General features: G+C 41.0%; 1 protein-coding gene across 2 annotated transcripts in view; it reads left to right on the top strand.

Annotated features, from left to right (window-relative positions):
- Positions 1-15,756, top strand: part of LOC119485577 (alpha-1,6-mannosylglycoprotein 6-beta-N-acetylglucosaminyltransferase B-like) — a 133,011-nt gene that overhangs the window by 30,794 nt on the left and 86,461 nt on the right. For both annotated transcript variants that reach the window (XM_037765252.1, XM_037765251.1), the window contains exon 3: positions 15,223-15,373. In XM_037765252.1, coding sequence (XP_037621180.1) covers positions 15,223-15,373 — 151 coding nt within the window. The remainder of the gene's footprint in view (positions 1-15,222; positions 15,374-15,756) is intronic.

Raw genomic sequence — 15,756 nt, 5'->3', positions numbered from 1 at the left:
ATACATTGACGTGGTTGCGGTGAAAGGAACCCCCGCGGCTGTGTGTCTATCTGCTCTGAACAGCGGCGCTGTGCTGAAGTAGTGAAAGTCAACAGAGAAATGCTCTCTGAGAGACAGACAGCGACTTCAGTAGGTGGTGGAAATGGTAATGAGGGCCGCGGCTTGTGTCTGTCAAGCGAGTCGGGATGGTGCATGACAAGTGTTAGTGTATGTGTGTGTGTGTGTGTGTGTGTGTGTGGTGTGTGTGTTTTAGCAATCATAAGGGAGGTGGTAAATGTCACCATTCAGTTCAGCAGATAAACACATTGCATTGTTCATGTGTAATCCCAAGAGGAATTCTGATGGACAAACCCATTGTTTTGTATTCCATTTGAAATTGTGGTTTGAAACGGAAATCGCTATCACGCCATTTCATCACAATTTCATCAAGAAACAAACACGCAGACGTACCGCACTTGTCAACATATCAGCCCTTTTCACTCTACATATATGCGATTTGGTCTCTATTTAAATATTGTTTTTTATTCGACTGTCTCAAGTGCTTTTGTGTGTCTGTGAGCTCAGTGATGCCAGCTTTTCATCCTCTGTCATCATCATGAGGTAATGAAGAAACAAGACGACAGAGAGGGAAACAGAAAATAAAAGAGTGATAGAGAATTAAAGATGAGAGGAAGAATAAGTGAAGGTATTGCAGATGGACGAAGGGTGGAGCATTTTAAGAAGAAAGAGAGAGATCTTGTCCAGTTTGAATGCGACATCTTCAAAACAAAAAGTGCAAATTAAATACATTACAGAGGCTTAGTACGTGAACAAAATTTGGGAAGTATGAGGGCTGAATTGAAGCTGAACTGCTGAGACACAAAGAGCCAGATTACAACCATGGAGTCTCTCTCCATCCCCTCCTCATTCACCTCGAAACAGAGAAGCACTCAAAAGAGAAGTGACAGAAACTGTCAGAATTAATGGGCATTGTAGCTGTCTTTGTGTCTTTTAATATCCTCTCATCTATCCCATCTCCCTTCATGAAATCCAATTTGCCTTGACATCGTTGGATGAATGGTGAGAAAATGTCAAAACCAGATGAACAATAAATATTTCAAAAGCTGGGTTTCTTTGCCACCATCGCCAGCTGGTTCTATTCTCTTCTATTCTATTCTATTGCAAGCACAAAATAGCTTATTGATCATCCCCAGCATAATGTGGTCTTACATCTTATTAAATTGTCTTTTAGATCATTGGCATTCATTGTGTTTACTTTATTGCCAGCACGATATTTCACTTCCTTCATGCCTCATTTGCTGCATTTTCATTTGCCTGAACCCTGCTCCCACCGTATACTCCCATTCCCATTGTGCAGCTAAAAGCAAACCCATCCCACTCTTTTCCGTCTGCACTCAGTGATGCCGTTCTTTAGCTAATGAACAGTAGAGCTCCTGCGTCTTGATAATTAAACTGCATGTAATTTGTAGTAATTGAATGTGGGTGTGGAAATGAGGAGAGGAGATGTACTGGTCTACTGGAGATTGGAGCGGTAGAGAGGCATTAAGCACCAGTCTGTCTGTCTGTCTGTGTGTCTGCCCGCTGAGGGATGAGAGAGGGGTTTTACTGGTGATTGTGTTGTTTCCTTTACTACAGACAAGAGGGAGGGTGAAGTGGAGGGGGAGGATGAAGAATTAGGTGAAGGAGTAAGAATGGGGCTTGAGGAAGATGAGGGAGAAAAAGGAGGAGGTTTAGAGAGGAGGGTGAAATTGTAGTGGGGGAGAAGAGGGCGGGAGATGGAGGAGTATGCAGAGGTAAACATGTACTGTATGCATCGTGTGTGATACAGCTGGAGGTTATTATGTATGCATTGTGTTAGTATTGCGCAGCTCAGTTTTAGTGATTTTGAACAAGCCTCTCTAACCTAACCTGAGGGAGCCGAGACAGACTGCGGTGATGATGTCATCTCAAACATATCCTGGAGCTGACAGTGAATAATGGGAACCGTGACAGTACCCATAGTGATTTTACTGGGATACGGCTGCGTTCTTCTGAGCCACAGCTGGAAGCCTTGCATCCAAATTACACTCACTGGGATGGAATATCTCTAACAAAAACATTTATGAGCCCACAGAGTTCTTAAAGTGCTGAATGCGAGATTGGGACCCTTTCTGTTGTCTCCGCACAGCTCTCAACATGGCGACGGATAGGCCGGCCACGTAGCTTACGGTGCTAACAGCGCTGAGCTAGGTGTAGGAAAAGATCGTGGATAACTTATCGAAGTGGTTACGCCGCACCGGAAGTGACGTAACTTAAGTACGGAAGTTCTGTGACAAAAACTACTTAGTCAGGTTAAGGAAAAGATCATGGCTTGGGTTAAAATAACACCGGACGTAACCAGTGTGAGTACGGAAGTTACGTGACAAATGATCAACGCTGACTTCTGATGTCACAGGGGACACAAACATCGGTCTCCTGGGCAATAGTCCAGTGTTTTTTGACCCACCCATCCACCCCAACTTCCTCCTTATGGTCGTGTTTGTCGCTTTTCTTCCTGGTTCACAATTACGTGGATAACATACAAATTAATTTTGTGGGATATATACGAATTACAGAGCATTATCATGCGCAGCCGGCCCGGCTATGTCAACAAAGCACAGAGAAGCTCTGATTACAACACACACAGAGGGAGAGCGACTTCATTCTCTGCTCAGGTAGACATTACTCCACTATATCTTTACATAGCTAATAGTTGTTTGTTGCTATATTGATATTCTGGATATCGAATAAACACTGAAGAAACATCACCATTATGTATCGCGTGACATCATCAAGTCTTGAAATGTCATCTAAGAGAGAGTTTTCTGTTTTTAAGATATTAACGTGTGAAATAATGCCACAACTTTAGTCAAATTGGGGTGGATTTTCCTGTTTTTGTAGCTTTCAGTACTGTTTGCCATTCTGTGTGTGTGTGTGTTTCTGTGTGTGCGCTCCTTTGACAAAATGACATCGGTCTCCGGTTAATTTAGCTGTGTCAACTCGTATCCAGCAGGCCCGTCTGTCAGCATGCATCAAACCACAAATGGTTTTCTTCTCATGAATATGCAAACCTCCCCCCAGCCAATCAAAACACCATCCTGTTCTGGCACACACACAACACCTCATGCACATAGATGCGCGTGTGTTACCGTGCTTAAAGAGATGATCGTATATAGACACACTCGCTTGGCGTCGCACGCACATGCCCTCCACATACACCCACTCTCACACACCCAAATGATTGGCTGACTCACCGTCGGAAGGATTATAGTTCAGAGCTGTCTCACAAAGCCACCACATATCAAATGATAGAGAGTTTGCTTCAAGACAGTTTCATTTTCAAAGACAGAGCTCGATCGCGCTTGATATGTTGAGACAGGGGAACGTTTTCAAAGCCCTATAACTCCGCTGCAGGTGAACACTCATTCCTCACTTCCTTCAGCTGAGTTTTTCCAGATCGGATTTCATCACTTTCAAAATGCTATTTTTATGGGATCACGCCATATTTGATTTGCAGCTCTAGACTGTCAATATTAAATTGTTCAGCACACTTGGGCTTTGCTAATCCAAATCTAAACACCTCTCTAATACACTGAGCACACACATGCTGTCATATTTTGGTGGATATTTTGCCTTCATAATTTGTGCAGTGTAATTCAGTTTAATTCAATTAGCCATGCAAAGAAAGCAGCGCAAAAGCCCACCCATTCACCCGGCTGTAGAATGCCCTCTCTGTGACCTCTGTCCTTTTTACAAACATAAACACACACACATACTCACACGGGCACCTCCGGGCACAATCACACTTTTTTATGGAAGAAACCCAACTGAAGAAAAGCCTCTTTTTTGCCCTGCTTTCAACCACAATGGAGGAATCCATTCCATTGTATTCCACCCTGCACACATTACACGCCTTAGTCATAAGCCTCTTTCATACATAGTTCCCGGTAAATTACCGGGGGTAAAAAACTGGGGTAACCTTCTATTCGATTTTCACTGTTAACACATGCAATTTCCGTCTTGCGCCTTTTCACGCACGCCATGGCAATGCTGGAATAGATGGGGCAAGGGACAGTCCAGCAGATGGCGGTAATGCCACACTTATGGATGCCAACCGCCATAAAACTCGATCAAAGAAGAAGAAGAAGATTTGGCAAGGGCAGATGTACTTGTACGCAGCGGAAGACAAATCTTATTTTCAGGAACATGGCGGGTCGAGGAGCTGTTTTTGTCCGGTGCCAATGTTCTTGTAATGTTTTTGATATTCAACAAGTTTGCGAGACAAGTCAAATCACCCGAAAGCATTGTTGTGAATGCTAAACCATAAACAAGGTGTAGATTAAAATACAGCGTTAGCAGGGTTTTGTGTTTGGTTCGCTTGGTTCAAATAATAGCATCTTTTGTCAGACGGACGTAACCCTTCACGTGCTTATCCGTGCAATGTTACTGCATTCATTCACAACACATCTGTACCGGAATTTTCTCTTAAATGTTACTAGGGGTTTGTATGCTCGGGTAGGATGGTCTGCCTTGTCCACCCGTAGACTGAACCACTGGCATATTCTTATTTATAAGGCTATTCTTGATCTGCCTCCATCTTACTTACGGATCTACATCCTTCAATAAAGTACGGGAGGTTACTGTCTTCGCTCCCAGGGCTTAATCTTATTAACTGTCCCCAAAGTCCGTACCGAACTGGGAAAAAGGGCATTCAAGTATGCTGCTCCCTGTTCTTGGAATCGGTTACAAAATGACCTGAATCTTCAAGAGCTGGTCTCACTGAATGTCTTTAAAGTGCTTCTATCAGACTTGGAAGCAAGCACATCTGATTGTATGATCTCACATCTGCTGAATGCTGATACCTCGATACCATACCCCTCTTGGAAAAGAGATTTTTAATCTCAATTAGTTTTTAATCCTGGTTAAATAAAGGTTAAAAATCAACAACAGCTAGGTCTTGAGGTGGGAAATTGGCAGTATAGATTTCCCTGAATATCGACCCCTGCTCCCATTCACACATGACCCCATGCAGGATATACTGCATGTATGAAAAAGGGACTATAGACATACTTATATAATCTACAAACACACCCCTGCTAGTGCTGTCTCCTTTGGTGTGGCACCCTACTGTGCTGAAATGTCTTTTATTTATGGTGCAGTTGACACAGTGAAATACTGTCCCCAGCCTCGGTGAGATGTCTTTTTTTTGAGTTGGTGACATAAAAAGGGATTTGATGGAGGGAAGTCATAGCGATTTTGTGTTGAGTGACCCCTGCTGTCATTTCCCTTTCAATAAATTCAAGCGGACAGATACGCCGTGGCTATTTCGTGAACTCATTTTCACATGCACATGCACGAGCACATGCACACAGTGTATACACAGACATATGCGGTGACTTATTATGTTAGTTTTAATATTCTGTGTGGATTCTTAGTGAAGCTGCATCTGGCTGTTTGATTTCCAGTCACTAATGTTAATCATTTCCACTGTCAAGATTGTGCAAACAGCCAACTTTCTGTTTGGCTGGAGAAGGAACCTTCAACCTTCATTTTCTACACTTCTATAGTCTTAGTTATGTGAAAGAACAACACAAGAGAAATGTATAAGAAAGATATTACACATCTATTAAACATATTTGCAGATTCTAAGAGTTATAGATTTGTTAGATGATTCCAACGTAATCTTTGAACTATTATAGATTTAAAACAGTGAAGTTGCTAGGTACACATTCTGACACATTTAATAACACGAGACAACTTTACTGCTAATTTCTTCTCAGCTCTGATCATCAACAGCTGTCTGCTCTGCCTCTGAGCGCATCCACCGTTGCTCTTTCTCTGTAGCTCAACCACACACTCGCTACACAGATACTCTTATAACAACGACATAATATGCAAACATGTAGATTGTACTTAAACCCGGCCTAGGACATTTTCACACGGTAGTGCTGCGAGCATCAAGGCGTGGCATTTTACAAGTTGTTTTCTTCAACTACTCTTGTTTAAAGTGTGGGACAGGGACGTAAATTGGGGGGTTTTAGTCTCACCACAGGAGAGACTAAGGCTTTGTTCAGATTGGTAGCTCAAATCCGTTTTTGTCATATCCAGATTGTATCCAGATTGATTTTAGAAAGTCTGGACAGCAAATGCGATTTCTGGTAATTGGATCCAAACCACATTTGGAGGTAGTTTGAAATGCGATTCCAATCGAATTTCTACAAATGCGTCTCGGTCTGGACGCTCATCGGATGTCAAAGTGTGGAAGTGCTGAGTAGAATCCATGATGCTGCTAGTAGAGCGCTATGGAGGACAACATGGAGGAAAACAACAGTCTGGCGACAGACGCCGAAATAAATTGTCTGCTTTCACTTTCTTCATCACTTTTAAAAGCTGATCCAACTCACACGTTAAATATATACCAGCTTCCTCCATTGCTGAGTTTGTCTAGAGTGAGTTCTGCACCACGACTTGACAGCCCGATTGTTTTGAGGGCAAATGCTACGGTTTGAACATGGCCTAAATGCCCTTGCTGTGTCATTTTAATCGATTCCCAGACTTTCAGAGGGCAGTTTTTAACCACTGTCTTAGTCAAGTTTCATGTTTGTGATAAAAGTTTCACATAAATTCTGAATCAATTCATTTTTTCGCATTTTATTTGTATAATGTTTTGTAGATAAAGTTTTCACAATAGGGATTTTATTAGTTTAATTTTCAGATACATATTCAACATACATGAATATAACCATATAACATCAAACGCTACAATTTGTAAAAAAAAAAAATATATATATAACATATATTGAAAACCTATCAACATCACAAGGTTTAAAAATTTAAATATTATTTCTTGAAATATGAAGCCTTTTTTAAAAATAAATAAAGAAACAAATGATATCCTGAATAGATCTGAAATTTGTTTTTCACTTTGAGAATCGCTGGGCTACAGTACCTGCACATAAATATACACACACATACAGCACACGTACACAAACAGCCTCCCTCTCAGTTTTCAGTAGTCCGTTTAGAGACATTAACAAGGATTCTGTTCACGCTTCACGCATTTCGGTCCTCGGGAGAAATATGATGTGCCGTGACACAAAATATTCACTCCAATATGGTGGCTAAAGAAGGGCACTGTGTTTGTGTGTGTGTGTGTGCTGATTTATTCCACCCCGTGCCAGTGGGGGAAGCCAAACACGGCATGAAATAGTATGCCAGCAGCTTGGTCCTGTTAGCTCACTGCTTTGACTCTCATTGAATCTTAAGTCTGCATTTACAAACACAAACAGGTAGTCACTCAGACAGTAGAGAAACTCTGTGCTGAATTCATGACTGAAGGCCCCAAAAAAACACTTTTGTTTGATCTCTTGAGATAATTATTCCTTCATGCATAGTAAATAACTTGCAGCACAATTCTTATTAAAGTAAATATTTGTTTTTTTGGAGTCAGTTTAGTTAAGGCAACGCTTTTCTACAACATTTTTTAATCTTCCTTTTTCATCATTTTTTATTTTGGGATCAAATGTGTCATTACAGCATAATTGGAACTGCAGGGCAGTGACACATCAATCAGCTATTACTAAATGAATGCATGCATTGATCAAGGTGGGGCAAATTCAACATGAAGTCTTTCATTAACAATGTGTTATAACTGGCAATTCACAAATGTGGTTGACTGCAACACACGGTGCTATCCATCAGTCGGTTTCATGACGCCTTCGGCTAGATTATTTTGCTCAGACATGCTAAATGTGGTATTTTAGTTCCTGAGGCAACCGTCACTATTAAAAAAGCTTAAAGACAAAACTTGCTATAGACGAATCTGGCAACCGCTTTGTGTGTTCTGCGATCTAGCGTCCCAGCTATTACTGTGGTGGCAAGTCGTAGTGACTCAGTGTCTGCTAATCGTGTTAAATGGTGACTTTCAGCCAAATGTGTCTGTGGTTGCTCATAGTAACTTACCTAAATGGTCGGCGGATGAGTATGTAATTAAAATGGATTAAAGTCAAATTAAAGGCTTTTACGAGGATACCTACATGATTTGTTTGCTGCGGTCACTACGAGCAACCACGACGCATTCGGCTAAGAATAGGTTAACACGGTTAAAGGACACTTTGTGCATGTTCTGTTCGTGATGTCGACCGATTAATGATGTTTACTTTGTGGTCATTTGCCCTGGTTAGATCAACTAATGTTATATTTCACAATAACGCCACAGTTAGTTGATTAAGTTCATTTATTCCGTGGGACCACCACAGCCCTTAGACAGTGCCTTTAGCCCACTAACGTTAGCTACAGTAGTTAAGCAGTTTTAACTTAGCTGATGTACTTGTTTCAGGCTAACGCTGGGCAGCTGAGAACTGCTCATGTTCTTCCCGTTGTCCTAAACATCGTTATCAAAAGTAACGTTACATAGAAAGTAAAGGTAAAAGTAGAAAACTGTACACTTCTTAGTAAAACTTGCATTTAAACTTTTGCATATTGTAGGGAGATGCCACCACAGTAATGGTGACATGTTCACTTCCGGTATTTCCCCGGATCGGTTGAATAATTATTTCATTATTTACACATATCACATCCTTCGTTTAATTCTTCTGGCAATGTATGCTCTGTAAAATGGTATTCTGTAAATCAAAAGAGCAAATACGGAAAACTTAACATTGTTTTATCAGTGCGCATTAGTAAACAACCGCCCCGGCATGCTAACGAATGACTGGTGGATGATTCGCTGTCAGCTGAGATATTATATATGCTTTTGCAGGACGTGGTAATTGTATCGATAAATTGCAGCATCCTCGTTCTCACTCCCCTCCCTCGTGCAGTCCCGTGAGTCGGCTCATTCGGATGCTCTCCATGTTTTTTTACGCCCTGATTTTACAAAAAACAAACTTAAACAGCAACATACTGTACATTGAGGCAGCCACAGCAACTACACAGTCAACAACACAGCTAATGGATGAGAACTGCGAGGAGAGGAAGAGGGAGTGAGGCAGTGTAATGATGACCTATAACCAGGTTACTATAGTTTGTAATAATGCAGGACAGTGAGGATACAGCCATTTCATATTTTTATAATATATATTTTATTTTATTTCCTATTACAGTTAAACAAGAGGCCTACAGACAAAAAAAAAAACAGGGGGTGCTTCAGCACTTCCCGCGCCGATGCTCAGTGTGTCATAGTGCAAGTGAACCAGCCACATTGCTCACAAGTAATGGAATATTTATCATTCATGTTTATGATGACATTTGCAATGGTAATTTTCCAAATGTACTTGAAAATGTTTATTCATAGAGGCAGAACTGAATTGGATTTTACTAGGTTGAACAGAAGGTGAAAGCTGGAATAACACCATCAGCTCTTAATCAGAAAGGTTTCTCTAACGTAGGGGGAATATGGTCAGTGCCGTGGGCATTAGCAGTAATGGAAGGGAGGCTTTAAAACCTGTTTGTCATCGGGGAACTCTTTTCTGTATGGATCTAACATCTGCCTTTTTCTCCTTTTATACTGTAGACTCTGGTCAGTTTCACTTCTTTGGTCTGTTGCAGGATCAGAGGTGTCAGTTATGGTCTCAACTTTAAGTGGAGTTATGCATATTAAACCTAAGTTCTCACACTTCCCTGCTTCACAGCATTTAAGTATTAATTACTGGTGCAGGTCAGAAACCTCCTGATTCCACTCTTTATTTCAATCCTTTGACATTTAGCTCCTTTGTGTTCAGTAAATTGTGTTGATTCAGGACCAGTAAAATCTATTTAGAAGCTATTGTGCTTCATCAAATTGCAATGATTAGGAATGAAATGACTTTTGTATCCCCTTAAAGCTGATTATTTGCTATTATTGCACAGAGCAGTCAGATCTTATTAATACATCGCCCAAACAATGGGCTAACTCCTGCAACAGTTAGGGGCCTTTGAGAGCTCTGGTGTTAATTTCAATATCCTCTGTGATCAGATTGAGTTTACAGACAATATCCAGAGACGCTGTACAGATACTCAGAGGGTGAAATTCATCGCTACTTGGCTTTTACTCTTGATTCTTGTCCATGTTCTTTGTTCATCCTTATCTCATTATTGCTTTTCTTTCATATCTTGATTTGCATATTTCTGTTATCAATTTTTACCAGGTGTTATTTTCAAGATTCAAAGAACTTTATTATCACATAGTGATAGAAAGTTGTGTTAGGTTAGGGACTCACAGACAACATAGAAAACATGCAACCATGAAAGACATAAAATTACTTTAAAACACAAACAATTCTATAAATAAATAAGAGCCAGTGTGCAAAGCTGCAATAAAAAGTAGTTACAGTCTATTTGGTCTCGTGTATAATAGATATTGCAGTGGGAATGAAAGAGATTTGTAAGTTCTCTTTTTTAGCCAGAGGTGCTCTGAAGCGGCTTCCTGATGGGTGTAGCTGGGAGGAGTGGTAAAGAGGGTGTTAAGGCTCCTTAGCGATGAAGTCTGCCTTTCTTTTTACTGCATGACTGTAAAGGTGTGAGAGTTGGGTTTGAGGCGTGCCGGTGATTTTGGTTGATGATTCTTGTGAGTTTTTTTCTTGCTTTTCTCCAGGATGCAATGTTGAATGTGAGGACTGGGTCGATGAGTGACCGGTATACTGTCTGATAATTAAAACCTTCCGTCCTCCTTAGGAAAGAAACATGCGCTGTTGGGCCTTTTTGTTGACCCCGTCAGCATGTTGTTTAAAGGACAGGTGATGGTCGATCTCAGTACCTGGTTATGTTGCATGGTATACCAATGCTAGAAAGGTATCGCAATACCTTATCTTTAAAAAACACACAATACAATACCCCATTTTATTAGCACCGGTACTTTAAGAATGACAGTGTTTCAATAAGAGTTGTGAATTGCGTAGATGTGTGACAGCGGGGCAGTGCTCTGTGATGAATAGTAAATCCACAGAAGTCTGATGTTTCATGTCTGAGCACAATTGACAAACTGCACGTCAAACTCTGATTACTTGTAGAAAGTAGGACAAATAGCAACAAACAAAATAGAGCCTCAAACCGCGAGTCCCTCAACCAGAGGAGCGCCCCGCTCACACCATGCTTTTCATTTCGGAGGCTGTCTTTAACGCCAATGTCACGCTCACGCACTTCCCCGTTTTCGACTCCTCTGCCCTTTGAGCTCGAGCAAGTCAAACCATCTCATCTGCTGCTGCTGTCTATCTTCCTTCCGTTCGTGTCCATTACATACAGTATCTGTGGTCACGGTGTCCTTCACTTGCAGATATATTACACCACTGAGATCTGAATGAGGTTTCATCTGATGAGGGCAGATAAGGCCGGCCATTTTCTATGTAATGGTATCATTTAAGAAAGCTATTGGGAATGGTATTTGGTCACCACAGTCAAACTCATTAAAAAAGATTCCCAGTGTCTTTCATCAAGGTACACAATGAAATCGCACCGAGGATCGTCTTTTCAAAAAGGCAGACCTCCTTTATCACAGCTGGTCGTTTGCCATCCACGGGAGTGCAGCTTCTGTGTTTTGACACAGAGATTCATCAAGAAAGAAAGAGTCACAGAGAACAATTAGCCCCCTGACTCGAAATTATATTTGATACATTAGACCATTGGAACATATGAAAGATCTATTCATTAACTTTTTGGGTCCCTTGATGCCCATTTGCACCGTTTGCTGCACGGCTGAACATCACAGCCGTTTGTGACTCTTATCTATCAGCAAGGGTATTGTAATACTACTTTCTAATTGTACCTATCTCATATTTATTAACAGCCTAGTACAAAGGGAATCACCCATATTAAACCGGACGTATTTAGCATCATTTTAGCAAAACAAACAAACTCTAAAAGTGTGTGTACCTTGGGTCATCTAAATGCTTTTTAGAGGCTTTGCCAAGACTATAATTTCTGGGAGAAACACTGAATATTAGACAACCCTTGTTCAACCCTAATAATGAATTATTATTTTCTTAGCATGGCCACATTGCTTCAATTTGCTTGACCCTCAACACGGATGTTATCCATTATCAGCCAATCACAAAGATGTCACCGGAGCGACCCACCGGCACACTGGGACACAGCGATCCATCACAGGCAAAGGACATGACACTGCCAGTCTGAGACGAATACATCTGTCGCCGAGGAGATAAGTCACTGAACTTAGGATTCGGCTGTTGGAGGAGATCGAGGCAGACAATGACCTTGCACCGGAGCTGTTAGGCACCGGAGCCCATTGGCTGTAATTGCCTGTCAAGCAGCAGACATGGGGTTTGACAGAGTGGTCGGACAGCGTAATCCAGGTGTTTGCAGTGTCAATATGGGCTCAGCAAGTCTTCTAATGGGAGGCTAAAAATACACTCTGACCTGTGTGTCCTAAGCTATATCTTATTAGGCTGTTTACCGCATCATGTGTAGTTTCTGCACATTTAATGATGCCATCAAATTGAAGTGGACAGATTCCCTCAGGCACTCTTTACTTTGTGTTATAATGTGTATTTGGATTTATTATATACCTGGGTTAAACTTACACGTATAATGACATTAAAATGCATCTACAGTGTACACACTGAAATTAGATTTCCATTACCAAAACACAGATTATCAAGCATTACCTTCCCCTCTGAATTTGCAATCTTATTCAAGACTCATTTGGCTTTTTTACCATCTGCCAACCCCCATTTGCATTTTTCTCTCTGCGTTTGCTGACACCTGTTTGATTTATGTTCACCTACTAATAGAATTTGCACGAAATAGTTTCTAACCATTAACACATTAAAGAGTCCTGCTCATACTAGTGAAGCTCTTTCTGTTTCAGATCTTAAAGAGGACCTGTTATGCTTATTTTCAGGTTCATACTTGTGTTTTGGATTTCTACTAGAACATGTTTACATGCTTTATTGTTCAAAAAACACTTTACTTTTCTCATACCGGCTGTGCTGCAGCTCTTTTCAAGCTCTGTTTGACATGCTTTGTTTGAACTCCTGCCCCTCCCCTCCGCAAAGCCCAGTCTGCTCTGATTGGTCAGCCTGCCTACTGTTTTGATTGGTCAGCCGAACCTTACTTTTCAGACTCCGCTCCAGCTCCACTCTAACAAACTTTGTGTTAGGGTGTGCCAAACTAGCTGCTAGGCAGGTATTATGCCAATGTGTTACTTGGTGACATCACCACGTTACAGACGAAAAGGTAGGACTTCAACCAAGGCATTTCAGGCAGTTCAGGAGCAGTGTCTCTGTGGGGGAGAGTAACTCTCTTTGGCGTGGACTTTGGGCTTAATATTCATGACGAAATAAACAACAATCAAAGCTGAAGTGCCTCAGTGTAATTAGTTCCTGGCTTTTCATCACTCTTGGTGGAAGTTATTCTCATATCAAAGGGTATCAAAGGATATAAAGTTAAGCCCATATTCAGACATCAGCCTCCAGAGTGTCTGTGTGTCTGGCCTGAACATCCAATATTATAGCACTACTTTGGGTGGGCTCATACACTGAGAGGGCACATATCTTCGCAAATGACATCTTTGCATGTAAACTATTGATTAAAAATCGATACAGTAAACACAGTATCGCAAAAAATAATATTGCGATATTTTCTTACACCCCTACTTTATACAGTATGTGTGCTGAAGGTGGGATGGAAATGAATGAAACTGCACACTGCTCTTGTTAAAAAGGAGCTTTGCTCAAAGGAAGTAGTTATTCACCACTACCTGAGCCACAATGTTCTGTCCCTCTCATTCTCACCAGCGATTGTTATATCATAAGATTCTCCTGTTCCTTTTTTCTACGAGCACTTAAAACTGATGAGTTAGACGCATATACTGTACGAAAGATAAATCCTCCAAAGACATTAAAAGAGAAAGCTTTCCATCTGTGTCTCCACCTTTCCGTCACCTTCCTCTTACTGGGCCATTATGACTGAATTCACAGACACTCCGACCCTGCCGGTGTCGCTGTAATTATCCTAATGAGGTCTTGCACACCTTTTATCCAGTCGGAGTATATTCTACCGCTCTCCCTCAATGTCTCTGGAGCTGCATCTGTGTGTACGTGTGTTAAGACTCACTTTTTTGATTCAGATGGTCAGTGAAGTATTCATCTCTCCACACACACACACACAGCTACGTACATCACTGCTCTTTGGTGGGTGAAAGAAAGGAATCGGACATGAAACACAGACAGAAAGAGAGGCAAGAAAAGAAAAAAGAGCTTTGGCGTAATTAGTTCCTGGCTTTTCATCACTCTTGGTGGAAGTTATTCTCATATCAGAGGGTATCAAAGGATATAAAGGTAAGCCCATATTCAGACATCAGCCTCCAGAGTGTCTGTGTGTCTGGCCTGAACAAAAGCCAGTTTATGACAAGAGATCAGAATACAGCGCTGGGCGGAGTGCACTGCAGTAGACGGAGGAAATGAGAGACCAAGCTTTAGATATACAGGTTAAAGACTAAGAGATAATTACACTGTTGACTTTTAGACTTTAAGATGAGGAATTGTCCACAGGCTCAAGTGAAGAAGAGCTGCTCTCATGAGGTTAAAGTGGTGTTAGGGTTCAGGCTGAATTATTTAGAAAAAAGTAAAAATTTGACAAACTAAATAACAAAAGTCATCTTTTTAATGAGTAGTGTTGCAATCTTGTGCAATCAATTTTTTTAATTACATGAATTGAGGAGCATTGCATGCTGAGTGCCCCTAATAATAATTAATGGTGACACTCTGATTTAATCAGAGAGGAGACATCAGCAAAACTGCACCATAGAACAAACTTTTGTCGCTCCACTTTTCTTTGGATACACTGTTCACTTATTACTGTTTAAGGAGTGATTGGGTTCACTCTTAATAAATACTGTTCTGTATACCAACCCCACTTAAATAGATATTTTAATTTCAAAGGAATTCATAAAATGTCTTGAACTAGCACAACACTGGTAGTCAATACAGAAGGAAGGTAGATTGCAAGTGTTTTCTCTCAAATCTAATTAAGAAATTTTGCATTGTTTGGCACACAACAGAAGGGACTTTGCTTTCGATCTGCATTGCAGTGAAGTGCATAGAGGCAGTTGTCCAAAGCAAGAGCACAGCCAAAATCAACTGGCGAGCCAGAAGAGTTGCAGGCTATGTGATTAATGTGCATTCTGTTGTGCAACTTTGTTATGTACTCCACTGTCCAGCCTTTCATTCATCTGACCGTCTCTCCTTCCATGTCTGTGTCTCCACTCAGTGCTGGGAGGCGTGGAGTCACGTGGCGTGCTGAGGAAGATCAGTGACATGCTGGAGGTGATTCTGAAGAGGATGGACAGCCTGTCCAAACTCGACAACACCTCCACCACTGACGCACGGCGCCTGGATGAGCTCAGCTCAGCTATCAACAGGTACGCTGACTTTAAGTTTTACAGTTTGATTCTCTGACTACTGGTTTTGGTTATCACCAAAAGTATTATTACATTCATCAGTACTCCGTTATAGTGGGACTCGCACCAGAATTAGATGAGAAAATCATTTATTTTCAAATTAAGTCACTTAGCTTTGGTGCCTTTTTTTTCTTTTTTCAACACAACATTCATATTATTCTTACATGATTAAAAAACATGAGTGTAGGCTGGTCTTCATCTGTAAACAACACACTGATGTTTAACACATATCTATAGTGATAGTGAAGTGATTGGGCAGTACTTTACATAATTGACAAGGCTTCAAATTACTCATGGTAAATGTATGACATGTACGTAACTAACAATTAAAAATAAATTTTGTC

This window comes from Sebastes umbrosus, chromosome 3 (assembly GCF_015220745.1).
Source record: "Sebastes umbrosus isolate fSebUmb1 chromosome 3, fSebUmb1.pri, whole genome shotgun sequence".
NCBI lineage: Eukaryota > Metazoa > Chordata > Actinopteri > Perciformes > Sebastidae > Sebastes > Sebastes umbrosus.
The sequence above is the reverse complement of the archived record's forward strand: the minus strand, read 5'-3'. Positions and strand labels throughout refer to the sequence as shown.